At 44.3% G+C, this 19,635-nt stretch overlaps 1 protein-coding gene across 1 annotated transcript; it reads right to left on the bottom strand.

Annotated features, from left to right (window-relative positions):
- Positions 1–1,073: 1,073 nt before the first annotated feature.
- Positions 1,074–19,301, bottom strand: LOC144693630 (lactosylceramide 4-alpha-galactosyltransferase-like). Its single transcript, XM_078563463.1, has 3 exons — positions 19,127–19,301; positions 9,291–9,715; positions 1,074–2,444 (listed from the first exon to the last, which is right to left on the bottom strand). The coding sequence occupies exons 2-3, from the start codon at positions 9,687–9,689 to the stop codon at positions 1,857–1,859; spliced, it is 987 nt and encodes a 328-aa protein (XP_078419589.1). The 5' UTR covers positions 9,690–9,715; positions 19,127–19,301; the 3' UTR covers positions 1,074–1,856.
- Between the last annotated feature and the right edge of the window lie 334 nt (positions 19,302–19,635).

Here is a 19,635-nt window from a genome sequence, read left to right as displayed (position 1 = left end):
AGAAAGCTAGTGGTCCTAGTATCGACCCTGAAGGAACGTATTCTTCCTCCAGCCTGAAAAACAATGGTTCAACTCTACTCCCTGTTTCCTGGCACTCAGTTGACTTTGTATCTTTGCTGCCACTGTCCCTTTTATTCCATGGGCTTCTACTTTGCTGACAAGTCTGTTATGTGGTAATTTATCAAATGTCTTTTGGAAGTCCATGTACACCACATCAGCCACAATATTCCCCTCACATTGAAAAACTCAATCAAGTTTGTGAAACATGATTTGCCTTTAACAAACCTGTGTTGGCTTTCCTTAATTAATCCACATTTTTGTCCTGGATTATCATTACTAAAAGCTTTCCCATCACTGAGGTTAAACTGAGTGACCTGTAGTTGCTGGGCTTACCCCTCATACTTTAATTTGAACAAGGGTGCAACATTTGCAATTCTTCATTGTGGTGTCCAATTGTTCGGTGTTTGGTTGTGTGCATCTGTTGACTGTTGACAGCTCACGTATATGATTGGTTAAACCTGGGTGTAGTCACTTAGAAAAAGAAACTAGACTGAGGTAAGCTGCTGTAACCATGAAAGAGCGGACATTTTAAAGAATTGAATAAAGCTCCCGTTACACATATAGAAGCTGGTGTATCATCTCTCAATATCTCTGGGGCATAAAACACAAAATCCAGTCTTCTGGCACCACTCCTGTATCCGAGGAAGTTTGGAAGATTATCACCAGTGCCTTCACAATTTCCACTCTTACTTCCGTCAGTACCCTTGGATGTATCCCATCTGGTCCTGGTGACTTATCAACTTTAAGTACATCCACCCTTTCTAATACCTCCTCTGTCAGATTTTAGCCCATCCAGCGTCCCACTGCCACCTATTTAATTTTGACTTTGCCAGCATCTTCTTCCTTGGTAAAGACAGATGCAGAGTACTCATTTAGTACCTTAGCCATGCTCTCTGCCTCCATGTGTAAATCCCCTTTTTGGTACCACCCCTCCATTTAATACTCTTTGAATATTTATAACTAAAGTATGCTTGGGTGCCTGGATATGTCAACTGTGGAAAGCAAACTGCAATGCTGTCGAATCTCATTCGTTTACTTTTAAGGGTGATGAACAAATGCTGTAGAATGCTCCGGAGAACAAGCAGATGTATTGGAGTTCGTGATAGGGGAGAGTAGGGTCTGCATTCATTCTTCCACCTACACACTACTATTTTATGTCCTTACCAGTTCTGTGAATTTTGGAAGTTGTTTACATTTGGCCATGTACTGAATTACTTTTTATCATTCCCAGCTTTCTGATATTTATTTTGTACCATTACTATACTAGGGATTAAATTGTATACTTCTGTCCTTGTCCAATTTTTGTAATTCACTCCTTAAAAGCTTTGTCTCATGTTGGTGGGCAGAGTCAGAGAAGCCAGTTCTTCACTCCAGTGCTGATTCTTCACATGCAAGCTTAGTGAGGCTCAGCAAAGAATTCAACCAAATGGCACTTCATAGCCAAGTCAGAACCTACCCTCATTCAACATATACACACAAGCATCTCCCAATAAAATCATGGACAGTGAACAACAATATGAACATTGGATACTAATGCTCTCCACTTAGTCCAGGTGCCTTTTGGCCAATTGTAATGTTCCAAATTCCATCCAATCTGGAGACTGCTTCACCAGGTAGGCTGTGGGAAATGAATCTGGAACCTTTCAGGCCTGAGTGACTCAGTACCAAACCAGACAGTGGAATTACTGGACTAGTAGGGGAACTGTTGGTGACATTTTTCAAACTGCGAATCAGTGTGAAATAAATTCTTCAATAAACATTATATGCAAATTGGCAAAACAGAAGCTCGAATTAAATCATTGCTTTGTGTAAAAAGTCTTATATGTTCTCGGACAATATTTATGGAAGAAGTATTCCAATAGTGCTCCACTCCCATGATTCATATTATCCTGCTTCCCAGAGCTCAGAAAATTCCAGATATGTGTCCCGTATGTATTTGAGAAAGTGGCCCTGATATTCTCCAGTGTCCAATGTTCAAAGTATTTTTCCCACTCATCGTATGGAATTGGATAGAAAAACTTTGGAGGCAGGTAAGAAATGTCATTGCACTTTACACCAATAAATTCATCAAGGTCGTCTGTTTTACACCAGCGTCTCAATACACGGCTCATTAGCAAAGGGCCTTGGTGACCCCAGATTTCACCTTGATAATTGTTGACGTAATCTATCATGCAGTCCTGTGTGAAACTGTGGTGTTGGCTAAATCCCAGAGCTGCACCATTGGCTAGATTTTCCTGCTGGGCACAGATGAAATTTGTGAAAGTCAACGGCTTCAAGGATATGATGTCTGTGTCCAGGTATATGCCACCGTATTTCCACAGGAGGGCTAGCCTGCAGGCGTCTGAGAGCACGTGAATCCAGTATTGTTCCAAATCTGGGTCTACCTGCATTACACAGAGTTAAAGGTGATCATTGAGATGTGTTCCCTCTTCCATTGCCCAGTACGACCCAACGTTTTCTCCTTTAACCCTCTCAGTCTTTAAAACCATCCACAGAGAAGCCTGAAGCTTTCTTCCAAGAAAATAATTTACAAAATAACAACACTGCTGAATCACTCGCTACTTCTCTCCATGGCTGTTTCTAAACTAATATTGAAATATAATTGTTCACTTGTTCTCGAGATCCTTCCACTGATAGGCTGGAAGTATAAGCTTGCTTAGGCCACCTTCCACTTGCCAGATGAAATGATAAGGAAGACAGGGAGGTGACTTGCCTCAAGCCTTCTACCAATCTCACCCTCTCACCAGCCAATACAAGATTGGGGAGCTGGTGGCATAGTGGTATTGTCAGTGGACTTGTATTCCAGAGACCCAGCATAATGCTCTGGGAACCTGGGTTCAAATCAAACCATGGCAGATGGTGAAATTTGAATTCAATAAAAATCTGGATTTAAAAGTTTAATGATGACCATGAAACCATTCCTGAGTGTCATAAAAACTCATCTGGTTCACTAATGCCCTTTAGGGTAGTAAATCTGTCATCCTTACCTGGTCTGGCCTACACGTGACTATGGACCCACACAATATGGTTGACTCTTAGGTATGGTCAATAAATGCTGGCCTAGCCAGCAACACCCACATCCCATGAACAAATAAAAAAAAGATTTGTGAAGGCAGTCTGGGTGAACTGACTCTGCATGTTTCCCTCTCATTCTACAGAAAAGGCCTCAGTCTCTGCTGAATGCCTCCTACAAGCTTTCCCATGATCTGTGGAGTTTCCCATTTGAGATCATGGTCTCCTGCGTCCTTGCCTCAGGAACATGATCTCACAAAAGAAGCAAGACAAATCCAATCTGGCCAATTACTGCCCCATCAGTCTACTCTCAAGCATCAGAAAACTGATGGAATCGATGTTGACAGTACTGTCAAGTGACACTTACTCACCAATAATCTTCTCCAGACAAATGTTGCCTCCAAACTCTCTTTGCTTTGCACCACTGGCTTGTTGCCCTGCGCTTTAAGATTGATGCACAGCCATGGGAATGTTGCTTGTGTACAACCTATACATTATGCGGCACATTTCCAATTGCAGGGCAGGTGCACACTCATGCAGCTTAGAGGGAGCATTGCTCCAGACCTTGTTACAGCCAATTGGTCCAAACATGGACAAAAGAGCTGAATACCAGACATAAGGTGAGAGTGACTGCCCTTGACATCAAGGCAGCCTTTGAGGAACCCTAGCAAAATTGAGGTCAATGGCAATCAGAGGGAACACTCTCCAGTGGTTGGAGTCATTCCTAACACAAAGGAAGATGGTTGTGGTTGTTATAAGCCAATGATCTCAGCCCCAGAACATTGCTGGAGGAGCTCCTCAGGGCAGCGCACAAGGTCCAACCACTTTCAGCTGCTTTGTCAATGACTATCCCTCCACTATAAAGTCAGGATTGGGGATATTTGCTGATGAACATACAATGTTCAGTACTCAGATACTGAAGCAATTTGTGTCAGCATTTAGCTTCATTATCTGAGGAGTTATAAATAGTATTGAACACTGTGCAATCATCAGCGAACATCCTAAGCGACCACCCTCACTTCTGGCCCGATGATGAAGGGAAGAACAGAAGGACACAAGAAATAGGAGCAGGAGTAGACCACATGGCCCATTGAGCCTGCTCCACTATTCAATACGATCATGACTGATCTTGGGCTTTAAATCCATTTTCCCGCCTGCTCCCCATATCGCTGAATTCCCTGAGGGACCAAAAATCTGTACCCCAGCCTTAAATGTATTTAACGATGGAGCATCCACAACCATCTGGAGTAGAGAATTCCAAAGATTCACAACCCTTTGAGTAAAGTAACTTCTCCTCATCACAGTTCTAAATGATTGGTCCCTTATCCTCCATGTGCCCCCATGTTTTAGATTCCCTGACCAGTGGAAACAATCAGAACAGAATTTTGTAGGTTTCAATGAGATCGCCTCTCATTCTTCTAAACCCCAGAGAATATAAGCCCAATTTACTCAGTCTCTCATCATAGGATGACCCCCACATCCCAGGGACCAATTTAGTGAACCTTTGCTGCACCACCTACAATGAAAGTATATTCTTTCTTAAATGTGGAGACCAAAACTGCACACAGTACTCCAGATATGGTCTCACCAAAACCCTGTACAACTGTAGCAAAGCTTCTTTATTCATGTACTCCAATCCCCCTGCAATAAAGGCCAACATGCCATTTGCTTTCCTAATTGCTTGCTGCATCTGCATGCTAACCTTCCGTGTTCCTTGTACAAGCACACCCAAGTCTCTTTGAACATCAACACTTAGGAGTTTCTCACCTTTTAAAAAAATTCTGCTTTTTTATTCTTCTGACCAAAGTAAATAACTTCACATTTCCCTATATTATGCTTCATCTGCCATCTTGTTGCCCACTCACTTAACATGTCTATATCTCTTTGCATCCCCTCTGTGTCCTCCCCACAGCTTACTTTTCAACCTGGCTTGATCATTGATGAAGGAGCTGAAGATAGTTGGTGCTAGGACACTGTCCTGATGAACTCCTGCAATGATCCTGAGGTTGAGATATTTGGCCTCCAAAAACCACAACCACTGTCTTTGTGCTAGCTATGTCTCCAATCAGTGGAAACCTTTTCACCTGAATCCCACTGACTTTAATTTTACTGGGGCTCCTTGATGCACACTCAGTCAAATGCTGCCTTGCTGTCAAGAGCAGTCATTCTCACCTCACCTCTGCAGTTCAGCTCTCTTGTCCATGTTTGGACAAAGGCTGTAATGAGGCCTGGAGTCGAGTAGCCCTGGTGGAATCCAAACTAAGCATCACTGAGCAGGTTATTGCTGATGAATTGCTGCTTGATAGCACTGGCTCTTACATCATTTCACTGATGATTGAGATTAGACTGATGGGTACTGATTAGATTTGTCCTGCTTTTTGTGGACAGGACATACCTGAGCAATTTTCCACATTGTTAGCTAGGTGCCCATGTTGTAACTCTTGTAGAGTCAAAACAATTAACTAAATTAACAATAACAAGGGCTAAATCAAGCACAGCCCCTAATTCAGGTCAGCTGTAAAAATCAAGGAAAAACTTTAAAATGCCCATGTTGTAACTCTTGTAGAGTCAAAACAATTAACAATAACAAGGGATAAATCAAGCACAGTCCCTAATTCAGGTCAGCTGTGTGCCCATGTTGTAACTCTTTCGAGTTATCAACAGATCGCATGTAACTCTTTCGAGTACATTCACAGTTCTTGGTTTTCCGGGAGTGGGACATGAACCCACAACCCTCTGATTCAAAGGCGAGGGTGCTATGAACTGAGCCACAGCTGACACCTCAGTGCCCATGTTGTAGCTGTACTGGATTAACTTGGCTAAGGATGCAGCTAGTTCTGGAGCATAAGTTTTCAGTATTATAGCCATTGCTTGACATCACACGGAGTGAATCAAATTGCCTGAAGACTGGCATCTGTAATGGTGGGAATCTCAGAAGGAGGCCCACACCTATGCACTGCAGTAGTTCAAGATGCTGGCTCATGATGATCTTCTCAAAGGCAATTAGGTAAGGACAGTAAATGCCTTGTTCCGTGAATAGCTAAAACATGTTTTCTCTTCATGTGGAGAACTTATAGATCATCCTAGTGAAAAGAGACTATTATTATTATTATCCTATGTTAACAGCTCTGTTAACAGCCCAGCTGATGTTTCAATGTTGGGATTTCTATTTGTTCATATCCTATTACTTTTGGTGTACATTGTTGATGTAGCAATTCATACTTTGGAAAATCGACAGTTCAGTTTTAAGACTGAATTACTCTATTTGTTTTATTCTCATATTTAGCTAGTTTATCTCCCTTTAATTATAAAGATCAAGTTTCGAATTTTAGCATTATATTGAATTAATTTTACAATCATAGTGCTGTTTAGGTTCATTACTCATTAATGTTGATTCATTTCAAAACAATATAAACTTCTACAGTTTGCGTACAGGGCTTTGGGAGGGAGCAAGGCAGTGGGGTTAGTTTTTGTTTGACTTAGCAGTGAACTGGCACAGGTATGATGGGCCGAGTGGGCTCCTGTCCTCTAATCTTCTATGGTTCTATGATTCTATGCCTGAGTAGTTCCCCAGAACTGCTCCCAGTCCAACACTGTAACTTCACCAGACTTACAGCAGAAAACCTGTTTAAGCCTTGGCTTCCGGCTCTCCCTTTACAAAATGGCACAGACTCATAACAGATAACACATGGTATAACACTGCTGCCTGTATAAAACTGTGTCCAATTTGCCATGAATAGCAAAAATAGCATCGATGCATTTAGAAGAAGTTAGGTAAGTACTTGTGGGAAAAATGACTAGAGGATATTTTGATCGGGTGAGATGAACTAAATAACATGTTAGGAGGGTCATTTGGAACATAAACACCAGCATAGACCAAGTGGGCTGACTGGTTGGTTTCTATGTTGTAAATTCTGATGCTGTTCAATGTAATTCTGTGGATAATGTCATGGGGCATCAAATTCTTTACGTAACACGTGGTATAATAATGCTGTCTTCATAAAACTATGCATCCATCTTATCATGAACAATCCCACAGAGATCCATTTGTATTTTGAACATTTCTGAGGCATATTCACTAAAGAGCAGAGTACTAACTGGAGATTCATTTGTTGTGAGATACCTAATATATGAAAGGAGTCTGAAGTCAATTTACGGAGATCGAAGAATAACAAATGCCTTGGGATCAAATGGCATAAATTCTAGGGATCTGAAGGAGATTAGGGAGCATATTTTCAGGCTACGTCCTGAAAAATTGCTTGTGGTCCTGGAGAAATCATCGATTGCTGATGAGGTTTCATTGTTTTGGTACAAGCAAACAGAGTATCTATATTTAAAGAGTGCAACAGATCAGACTGTTTTAAAAGCAGTGAGTCATCCATTGGGGTCCAATAACTAGTCAGGTTCCCCAAGGTTTATTTTATTCACTAATGTTCTAGACTAGAGGACAGCTCAGATAGGGCATTAATGCATTTTTAAAAAACAAAGTACTGACCTGAAGTAAAAACAGAAAACAGTACTCCATGTCTGTGGAGAGAGAAACAGAGTTAATGGGGCTGGGTTTAATGGGGGTGGGCGATGCAGGGCAGGATCCCCGCGCCCTGGTGTAAAAGTCGAGGGAACTCTGGGTCTGTTTAGCCGGCTTGACCTGCGGACACTTAACGGCCATCTGTGGAGGAAGTCCATCCTCGGTAGCTACCGACCAATTCAATGCCCAGCAGCTCTTTGGTCCCAGCAGTGCCAAGGAAGCCTTGCCCTCTCCTGTGACTGCAGTCAGTCCTGAAGAAGGCATGTTGCGATGGAGCCCAGATCTTAAGGGGAGTTGGGGGGTGCTGGGCTGGACCGGGCTGAGGAATGCAGGAGAAGTGCGGGGATTGGAAGATCCTGGGTGGGGGTGGAGGGGGAAGGCCTCTGATGGGCACAGGGTAGGGTAAGGTAGGCAACCCCTCTTGACAGACTGCCAGCTTTATAACCATTAATTGGCCACTTAGGGTGGGCAGGCCTCCCAATGCCACCCCTGCTACTGGTGTAGTGGTAACATCGCTGGACTAGTAATCCAGAGGCTAATGCCCTGGGGTCACTGGTTCAAATCCCACCATGGCAGCTGGTGGAATATAAATTCAATTAATTACTAAAAGAAAAAATTTAATTTAAAAAATCTGGAATTGAAAGCTATTCTGAGTAATGGCGACCCTGAAACTATCATTGATTGTCTTAAAAAGCCATCTGGTTCACTAATGTCCTTTAGGAAAGAAATTTGCTGTCCTTATCTGATTTGGCCTGTATGTGATTCCAGATCCACAGCAATGTATTTGACTCTTAACTGCCCTCTGATATGTCCACTCAATTGTAACAAACTGCTACAGGATGGTCTGCAGCAGTTCAGGCCAGTGGCTCATCACCACCTTTTCAAGGGCAACAAATGCTGAACTTGCCAGCAATGACCACATCCCATGAAAGAATAAAAAAAATGACTAAGGCCCTATTTACAAGATTTTTAATAAGGCCGATCTTATAGCGGAGGAGCTATATGAATCCCAGCATGTATATTGACTGGTGAAGGTAGGTTTGTGCTAGACAGTAGTGGAGAACCCATTAGCAAATCTCTCAACTAGTACATTGAGGAAGGAAGCATGTTGGGCTGCTCTATCTCAGAAGTGACTTTGACGTAATGTGATATACATTGATACACAGTGGTCTGTTCTCTGTGAACAAAAGGAACATGTCCAAGCCTGGAGCCTTTCTTCAATTACCTGGGAGCTGGAGAGCCTATAATTCCCCTTTGCTTTCCCCATGGCAATGCCTTGGCCAATCAGAGTTAACTTGCCAACCATTCAGCACCTTGCTCTACTGTAATATAAATAGTTGTGATTGTTTTAAATTTGGCATTCTTGCATTTGTCCTGATGAAGTGCATTACGCAAAGCTTTGGCAACATGTTTCTCTTTTCAGAGAAATATAGGGGGATGCATTTTGGCACAGCCTCTGGAAAGGGAGTGGTGAAAATTCGGGGTGTGGGTGCAGCGGAGCATGTTTCAAACCTGTGAGATGACGGCAGAAAGTCAACACCTGAATCTTCAATAAAGCACGTGGTCATTCTTCACCCCTGGATTTCCTTCAACTGTTATAATCAGAAAAAGCCTCCTTACTTAAATCAAGCTAAACTACAGCTGTGATCAGTTTGATGTATGAGCTGATGATAGCTCCGTGATCCCTTACCTTTTGATACCAATCAGCCAAAGGGGTGTTTTCGAAGAGTGTTTTGAGGTTCAAGGGTAATAGGATGATGTTTTTCATTGATAAAAGAGTTTGGAAGGTCATGGATTGATTTGGATAATCTGATAAATTCCCACTGAAACCACTCATGAAATAATAAATGGGTTTCTCAGGATTTGCACGAGCTGCTGACTCCACGGAGCAAAGTGCCAGTGCTGAAGGCGCCACCTTATTGCTGCAATCTATAAACATGAGCCCGGGTGTTGTGTCTGGGTTGAGGTAATCAGCATCAGGTATACCCGTCATTTGTTGAAAGTGGATGATGACCTTAAGTTGTCTGTACAGGATAACACAAGCAAAGAGAAGCAGGGTGACCAGGTATAATTTCTTCTGGCTTTTCATGGCTTTGGATTCTTCCTCAGTAACCGCTGTGAAGCAAAAGGAAAAGATCTGCTTTACGAAGAATTTTTTTTAAACACTATTGGATTAAACTCTTCGAAAGAATTTCTGGATGGAGAAAAGGCCCTTTGGACCATGAACCTCACTCTTTCCAGTCCCTGTGTTATTGTGCCATGGACTTTTTTCCCCATCTGACCCTGAACTGGGCTGGGCCCAATGTCTTCATAGGGAAGATAACGGGTTTTGTAGGGAAGAATTTAAACTAATTTGGCAAGGGCAGGGGGACCAGGATGAAGCATGAAACCATGTGCATAGAAGACTGAGAAAGACAGAGAGCGTTGGAATAAAGAGTAGTCCAGAAAGAGGAGGAATAGGGAGAAATGAAAGCAGGTTGATATGAGTTTGGAGTGGTGGTGGTATGTGACAGTTCACACTGGGAGTCCGAGTTGCTGTGGCAACATGCTCTTTTACATGCATGTTGTGGTCTGGAGCTATGGATAGTGAAGGTAGAGGCTCCAATATTATTTCTATCTCATGGCTGACTGGGAGTTGTAGAGTAAAGGGCTAACATCAGAGGCATACGTGATGCTGATGTAATAATGATGTCAGATCACATGACAGAAGTAAGAGGAGAAGGAGGAAGAAGGAGGAAAAGTGTAGAGATCCAACTGTCTAAATACTTGCTGTAAATGAAGAGTAATGGTCTTTAGAAACTACAGACTCGGGTAGCATAACTTGGGAGAATAGAAAATCCCCAAAACCATCCTTTAGGCCCCAACCGCACAACAAAACATGGTGGCAGTGAGTAAAAGACCCAACATTCCTTAAAAAAAAGATTTAGGGCTGGAAAGAAGAGATTCTCGAAGGGCAAAAGCAATAAAAAAATTAAGACACCAAGACATCGAAACATTGCAAGAGCAGCAGATACAAGCTGAGACACAGGCAAAGACAGAGACTGGACAGCAGTAAGCATAGGCCCAACAATCAACAAACATCAGTACAGAAGCAGGAACAATTCCAGCGCTCAGTAGAAGCATGGAACCCACACTATCACTCCCTGAACCATTGCAGAGTGCAGAAGGCTTACAACAGCGCCAGAACTGGGACAACTAGAGAAAAAGGTTCACAAGGTGTAGAACTGCTTCATGTTTACACAAAAAAGATTAAAAAGACCAGGTCAGTACATTACTTGGTGCAGTAGGATCTTGAATATTGCTGAAAAAAGAGACATGTCCCAGCTTTTTTCTTGCACTCATCAGGCCACTTGCATGAATACCAATATAAGGGGGAAAACAACAATTATTTACTGTATGTGAAGAGAGTGATGATTGGTTGGCAAGTTGCATTGCACTGGAGAATGCACCACTGATGGTGATTGACAGTTAACTGCCAAACATTGTTTTAAATTTAAACCAGGCAACTTGACCCTGATTGGTCAAGGCATTGCCCTGAGGAATTAGTTAGTGAATGGCTGTCACTTATTCTGTTTAGTTGAAACAGGCGCAATGCATGTACATGTTCTTTCTGCCTGCAAAGAACAAGGCCCTATGTATTAATATATGTAGTGTCCAGTGTGGCAAATGCACCACATTGTGAGCCTGACTGACAATCTTACCTTTCACCAATGAAATGGATTAGTCAGATGAACTCCCCTTCCTTGATGTACTAGTTGAGAAATCTACCAGGGGATTCTCTACCACGGTCCACCGCAAGCCTATCTTCAATGGAATGTGAGATCCACCCAATGGCCTCAGTGGATGAGAGCCTTGCCAAACTAACCAAGAGTCCATTATCTACCAAATTGGATTCAAACAGTGGATTTTGGCAGTTGCTTTTGGACAATGAATCCAGATTGCTGACCACATTTATAACACCATTCTGTTGTTTTTGTTTCGATAGATTGCTCTTCGGAATAGCATCCGCTCCAGAAATTTTCAATGTCTCACATTCGAGTAGGCATGGAAGATGTAATGTGCCATATGGATGACATACTTATACATGTCTCCATGAGAGAAGAGCATGACTGCAGATTGAGAGCGGGCTTGAGAATCTTACAAGATGCAGATCTAACATTGAATGAAAAATGTGAGTTTGCCAAATCCATGATCAAGTTTCTAGGTCACAAAGTACAAGCCACTGGAATCACAGTTGATCCACAAAAAACAAAAGTAATCAGAAAATTTCCACAACCCAGGAACATAACTGAGCTTCAAAGATTCCTTGGGATGGTCAACCAAGACGGCAAGTTCCTATCAAATTTAGCAGAGGTCAATGAACCATTGAGACAGTTGCTGAGGCAGGGTCAAGAATTGTGCTGGATTGTGAACCAGCAAAATGCTTTCAAAAGGATTAAACAACTTTTAACCTAGCCTACTATGCTTCTAGGTCACTAACAGAAACAGTTCAGAGATACGCCATGATAGAAAAAGAAACATTGGCAGCAACGTTGGCCTGCGAAAAAATTTCAGACTATGTTATGGGATTGATTCAAACAGATCATAGACCCTCTGGACATGAAAGAAGATGCTACCCAAAATCTGGCAGTTCAGACTAAGGTTGATGAGATATGACTCCATCACAGGGTATGTGCAAAGGAAGTATCAAAGAAGGGCATTGGCTAGATTTCAAACAGATCTAGCAACTCAAAACTGGGCATCTATGAGGCGCTGTGGGCCATCAGCAGCAGCAGAATTGTATACAACCACAATCTCTAATCTCATGGCCCCCACTCTACCATTACTATCAAACAGGAAGATCAACTCTGGTTCAATGTAGAGTGCAGGAGGGCATGCCAGGAGCAGCACCAGGCATACCTAAAAATAAGATCTCAAGCTGGTGAAGCTACAACACAGGACTACTTGCATGCCAAACAGTGAAAGAAGCATGTGATAAACGATGCCACAATCAACGGATCAGATCTGAGTTTTGCAGTCCTGCTACATCCAGTTGTGAATGGTGGTGGACAATTAAACAACCAACAGGAGGAGGAGGCTCCACAAATACCCCATCCTCAGTGATGGCAGAGCCCAACACATCAGTGTAAAAGGCAAGGCTGAAGTACTGCAAACATCATCAGCCAGAAGTGCCAACTGGGTGATCCATCTCGGCCTCCTCCTGAGGTCTCTAGCATCACAGGTGCCAATCTTAAGCCAATTCAATTCACTCCATGTGATATCAAGAAACAGCTGAAGGCACTGCATACTGCAAAGGCTATGGACCCTTACAATATTCTGGCAATAGTACTGAAGACTTGTGCTCCAGAGTTAGCTGCATCCTTAGCAAAGCTGTTCCAGAACAGATACTGCACTAGCATCTACTCTGCAATGTGGAATATTGCCCTGCTATGTCCTGTACACAAAAAGCAGAACAAATCCAACCCAACCAGTTACCGCCTCATCATTCTAATCTTGATAATCAGCAAAGTGATGGAAGGGGTCATCGACATGTTGTCAAGCAACACTTACTCAACAATAACCTGCTCACTGATGCTCAATTTGGGTTCCATCAGGCCCACTCAGCTCCTTATCCCATTACAGGCTTAATTCAAACATGGACAAAAGAACTGAACTCAGGAGATGAGGTGAGAGTGACCGCCCTTGACACCAAGGCAGCATTTGACCGAGTATGGCATCAAGGAACCCTAGCAAAACAGGAGTCAATGGGAATTGGGGGAAAAGTCTCTGCTGATTGGAATCATACCTAGCACAAAGGAAGATGGTTGTGGTTGTTGGAGGTCAATCATCTCAGCCCCAGGACATCACTGCAGGAGTTCCTCAGGTTAGTGTCTTTGGCTCAACCATCTTCAGCTACTTCATCATTGACCTTCCCTTCTTAAGGTCATAAGTGGGGATGTTCACTGATGATTGCATAACGTTCAACACCATATGTACCTCCTCAGAAATGGAAGGAGTCCGTGCTCATATGCAGCAAGACCAGGACAACATTCAGGCTTGGGCTGCTAAGTGGTAACACTCACGCCACTCAAGTGCCAGGCAATGACCATCTCCAACAAAAGAGAATCTAACCACCTCCCTTGAGATTCAATGGCATTACCATCACTGAACCAACCGCTATCAACTTCCTGGGGGAGTTACCATTGACAAGGAACTGAACTGGACCAGCCATATAAATACTGTGGCACAAAAGCAGGTTAGAGGCTGGGAATTCTGCAGATAGTAACTCACCTCCTGACTTCCCAAAGTCTGTCCACCATCTACAAGGCATAAGTTAGAAGTGTGATGGAATATTCTCCACTTGTCTGGATGAGTGCAGCTCCAACAATACTCAAAAAGATTGACGCCGTCCAGGACAAAGCAGTCCGCTTGATTGGTAAGGGTGGGGTGGGGTGGGCAAGGGCTGCTCTGTGGTTGAGCCGCATTGGGGAGGGGGTGCAAGTGTTGGCCTTAGGGTAAGGTGCATTTGGGGGAGGGGGCAAGGGCTGCTCTGCGGTTGTGGCACGTTGAGGGGGGGGTGGAAAGGGCTGTCATGTGGTTGAAGGTAATGCACAAGTATATGCGTGGAGGGGGTGGGGGTGGCCGAAGAAAGCGGCCACGCATTAGGGGAACCTTGTATAAAATGACCATTCCTCTGCAGCTGAGACAGTTCAGGCGCAGCCACATTGATACGACTGGACCTTGAGCTTCTCTGCCTGCTCAAGCAACGCAGAGGCATCAAAGTGCCACCAAGTGATCCAGAGCTTTTCACCCCTCTGCACAGACTGAAAACTCATGAGCATTTTAGTGGACTGCAGAACAGTTGGATGACTGGGCACATTGTACAATCTCCTTGCTAAAGCTGGTCATGGATCAGTCACTGGTGGAGGCGCTCACAGCCCCTTGCAATGTCATCATCCCGGTTTGGACCAGTCTCCCCAATGGTTCAAGCTAACAGTGCAGCCTTGCAGCGCGGGTTAGGAGAATGCCTGTGCCTGAGCTGAGAGCACAGCATGCAGTCCAATGGGCAAAGCTGCCACCAATTGGACGGGTGGAGTGGGGTGGAGGTGGGTGGGGTTTCAGGCAGCCATGCAGCGCACTAAACTCTGGCCATCCAAGTGGTGGCCGGCACTCTCTGGGATGCGTTAAGGGGCCAAGACAGGTTCTTAGTACACCCATGCTGACTAATGCACCTCTCTCTTTTATCCTGCAGGAAGGGTATATCAGGATCATGGAGCCTGGTGACCTAGTTGCATGCCTTCGTGGCTTACAGAGAGTGGAGAGGACGGAGAAGGAAGTGACTGAGGTGCCTGGTTGTGCAGAGGGAGGAGCAGCACCTATGGAAGAAGGGGCAGCTGGGGCTCTCGCACACTTCGTTGAAGAGCCACAGCGAGCCATCGCTGGTTGGCGCCTAGCTAGACCCGGGGTCTATAAACGCTGTCTTTCATTCCTGCACTCGACCGAGACCAGTTTCGCCGAAGACTGCACATGTCTAGGGATGATGATATGTGACTCCCTCTGCGGACTGTATTGCGCCAACCAGCAATGGCTCGCTGTTGCTATTCGGCGGTGTGTGCAGGAGCCCCAGCCGTCCCTTCTCCCAGAGGGTGCTGCTCCTCCCTCTGCACAGCAAAGGCACCTCAGTTACTTCCTTCTCCGTCCTCTCCACTCTCTGTAAGCCACGGAGGCATGCAGCTTAGTTGGTCACATCTGCCACCCGCTGCAGGATTTGGCGCCACAGGGACATGAAGGGCATCCACTGCCAGTGGCTGTGAAAGTGACAGCGGCACTCAATTTTTACACCAGTGGCTCCTTTCAGAGCTCCACAGGGACCCCTGTGGGATATCACAAGCCGCCACCCACAAATGCATCTATGAGGTCACAGATGGCATCTTTGTGAAGGCACACAACTTTGTTACAACTTAATACCAATAGTTTGCTCAGTACTTTTTCTCTCGTGATGGTGATTGTTCTAAGTTCCTCCTTCTCTATACCCTCTGCACTACCTGTTACTATTGGGGGTGGCACTAGTGTCCTCCACTGTGAAAACTGAGGCAAAATATTGATTAAGTATCTCTGCCATTTCTGTGTTCCCCACTATTAATGCCCCAGTCTCGTCCTCCAAGGGACCAACATTCACTTTAGCTACTCTCTTTCCTTTTATATACTTGTAGAAGCTTTTGCTATCAGATTTTACACTTTGCGCTAATTTTCTTTCATAATTTACCTTTGCTCTTTTTATTATTTTTTTAGTAACCCTTTGTTGATCTTTAAAAGTTTCCCAATCTTCCAGCCTGCCACTGACCTTTGCAATTTGGTATGCCTTAGTTTTTGCCTTTAAGTTATCTTTAACTTCCTTGCTTAGCCATGGATGTTTTTTCCCCTCTTATCATTTTTCTTCCTCATTGGGATATATTTTACTTGGGAGGAAATGAATATCTCCTTAAATATCTGCCACTGTTCATCAACTGTCCTACCTTGTAGTCTTCCTGCCCAGGCCACTGGGGCCAAATCTGCCCTCATACCTATGTAGTTACCTTTGTTTAACTCCAGAACACTAGCGTGGGACTCAAGTTTCTCGCTCTCAAACGGAACTTGAAATTCTAGCATGCTATGATCACTCTTCCCTGAGAGAGTGAATGGTGATGTCCCTTGCACTGGCAATGAGTGAGGGCCCTGTGGATGTGTGATGGGTTTGTGAGTGTGTGAGTTGAGAGTGATGAGAAGAGTGACTTACCCTGGTGGAACTGAGGAGATCATTCATCCTGTTACGGCATTGGGTGGCTATCCTCTTTTGCAGGGCATTAGCACTGACCACCGCTGCCACCGCCTCCCAAGCCAGATTAGTGAGGTTTCTGCCCATCCTGCAGCTAGAGCAGGTGTAGAGGACATCATGGTGAGCCTCCGCTGCATCCAAAAGGTGCTCAAGGGACGTGTCACTGATCCTGGGGGCTGCAGTCTTTTTGCCTTTCAGGGCCATGTCTTCTTTGCAGCAGTCATGGGCTGGAAGCACTGAGGTGTGTGCGTGTGGCTGGACTTTAAATATGGCGCGTGGCGAGGTGATGGTATGACAGGCAAATGAGAGACACCCATCATGGAAACAGTGTGTTTCCCGGGAATGCCTAATTAATGTGGTGGGTATGGGATGATACAGCATGAAAAGCCGCCATTGTGGCCAAATGGCCTCCTTCCATTTTATGTGTCATGAACACTTCAATCACAGAAAATGGTTCATCTTCATAGACTAAGGACATTTTGGAAGAATTTGTGTTTTAAAAAACACTGTCCCTTAAAGGTTTAATGCAGGACTCTGACTGCTAGTCCTGGAAAAAGTATCTTTTACCAAGAAATTAAGGGTTAATTAAATTAAGCAGCTGTAAAAAACCTGCAAACCTTTTGATCCTGGTGAACTGTGGACAAAGGAGGTCACATGGGTTTTATGGCTCTGGAGAAAAGCGATGCCTGGAACTGTGTTTTTAAAAATTGGGTTTTGGTTTTGTTTTGAGAAGAGAAGGACCAACTGCTTGAGAAGGAAGACAGCAGCTTTTTTGCAGTCCTGAGCCAGTCCACAGCCTGAAGTGAATATAAGCTGCTCCTAAGTTGCCACGTTAGAACACCTGTGAGTGTTCCTTGAGCCCGCCTGAAAAGCAGTACCAGAGTCATTGATGGTTTCGCGGAAGGTAAATATTTGGCCATTCTTGTGGGTGAATTGAGCATTTAAACTAGTGTTGCGACCTGTGGAGTAGTGGGGCTAGATCAACTGTGCACTCCTCCCATCCCGGTCATAACATGAGGTGCAATGGTGCTATCATTACTGGAAAGGCACTTCCTTCACAATGCAGAAGAGTTTATAAAACTTAAGATCTATTAAGATCTAAGTGCGGGTCAAAAGGCAGTATTCAACATGTCTCACTAGAAAAGAGGCAAGATACCAACTCAGTATTGGTCAGACTGTTAGAACCTGTACAGACATATATTCTTTTCCATGGGCAATCCAAATGGTTAGGAAAGTTCCTCTGATGGGAGTCATTTAATTCCATGCTACCTATCTCTAGTGTTTGCTCTACTGCAACGGCCCAGGCTAGCAGGTCAAAACTGTGCAAGCTGCCAAACAAACATAATCTTTAGACCCGGTGGCAGAGGTGCCTACCCTTGGCTGATTGTTGTTTGCTGTTACCTCAGATGCTGTCCAAGGACCGATTTTAGCCTAACTTGCCAGATGGGTTTGGTGCAATGCTGGCTTCACATGCCACCCCCACTTCCCACTGAAGTCACCAGCGAGCAATATTGGCCAGGATGTAAAAGCAGCATTCCACCCATGTTCAGTTAAAATTACCCCCTCGATCTGAATAAAGCCAATGTTCCCTCTGAGGTGCGTGTGTGTGCAAATGCTCATCATCCTGCAGCACAGGCTGCTCACATGTGGTCCTGTGTGGTGTCAGTGCTACCGCCCAGGTGTCTTGGCCCTCTGGTATCTCACACAAATACCATTCCTATGTGTGAGCTGGTCACCTATTTGACCATGAAAAGCATCACGGCTGCGCTTAACCTTCTCAGCCAATGCGCTGCTGGAGTGAAAAGTGAGCAGGAGTGAGTACACTTTTTGATTCATCCCCTCTCAAGCTCAGCAACACTATACTGCCCCCAATTATACCCAAGCCAAAATTAACTTACAGACCTCCTCATGGACATTCTGATTTCTATGGGCAGATTTTTCTGTTCCAGAGACTAAGTCCACTGATGGAAGCAAAAGTCAGAGTGACCTCCGCTGGAGAGTGGGTCAACTGAACACGTGAGATCTTGCACTGTGTGGCTGGAACACGTTGAATCTGGTGGCGGGGTGGGCAGGGATTGGCCCACCCCGCTGCCACCTCATAGGCTTCAACATCCAGGTGCCATATTTGAATGGCACCTGGACAGCTATTCACTCTTCCATTCTGCTCCTTGACATCCCCCCAAATCCTGGCTTGGTCTCACCCCTCCCCTGTGCCTAGCCTTGGTGCAGCAAGTGTGACAGGCGGCTAATATTTCTCAGTGACAGTGCAAAAGGAAGGTGAAAGCAGCATCGACTAACCTGAAAGTCCGGGAAGAAGTCTACCTCCCCAAGGGCATGCCAGTTATGTACAGTCATGAAACAGAACATTCTAAATTCCCGCTGGCGGGGCGCTAGGTTTGGAGGGGAGCCAAGATTCCGGTGTGTTGGGCTTTTAATGAGCATTCATGAGATGCAAATGTGGTTCCCGACATAGATCAGTGGGACACTCAACCCACCTTTAACCCGCCATGAAAGTCAAGAGGACAGGATTCCAAACTAATTTCCCAATGTCGGGAAACTGATTTTTGGTCTCCCTCCAAATCTTGCTTCCCCTGCCCACCACCATTCCTGCTGCTGGTGGGAATGGAAAGTTCCGCCCTATGCCTTCACCCATTAACCACCTGGAGAAACCCGGGAGTGAGCCCATAATAATGGAACTACCAAACAAACTCTAAAATGATTGATCATAATACCTTCACTGTCTCTTCAGGATGTCTGCCTATTCCTCCGAGGTTCAGTTGCTTGGAGAGTGACTGCTGTTGCAGTTGATGCCCTGAAGAATTGGATGTTTCCTTTTCCTAAATGATATCTCCCTGAAGGAAAGGCCAACAATGATTGAATTTAATTGCACTGACAACGCAGAAAGGGAGCATTCAAAAACCGTCAAGTCTGTGTCAACATATCCAGTTTTATACTGGATGGTACAGTTGGAATAGGGTCAAGTTTCAAAGGTGCTGATACTCCTCTCTAAGTTGACTACTGTCCAATTATTTGCTAAAATCAATTGCCATGCATTTAACAGTGAGACTACGGGACGGAGAAATCATTACAGTAATTAATGGTATTCATATTTTTCCTCAGTATTATAATGTTTGATTTGTTAAAGCTTTTTTTAAAACATTACCATTAAAGATTACCATGAAATGATAAATGATTATTGTTTTCTTAACCATGTTTGCTCAAACACTGCTTGTCAATTATT

The sequence above is a fragment of the Cetorhinus maximus genome, chromosome 19 (genome assembly GCF_964194155.1).
Source record: "Cetorhinus maximus chromosome 19, sCetMax3.hap1.1, whole genome shotgun sequence".
Classification (NCBI taxonomy): Eukaryota; Metazoa; Chordata; class Chondrichthyes; order Lamniformes; family Cetorhinidae; genus Cetorhinus; species Cetorhinus maximus.
The sequence above is the reverse complement of the archived record's forward strand: the minus strand, read 5'-3'. Positions and strand labels throughout refer to the sequence as shown.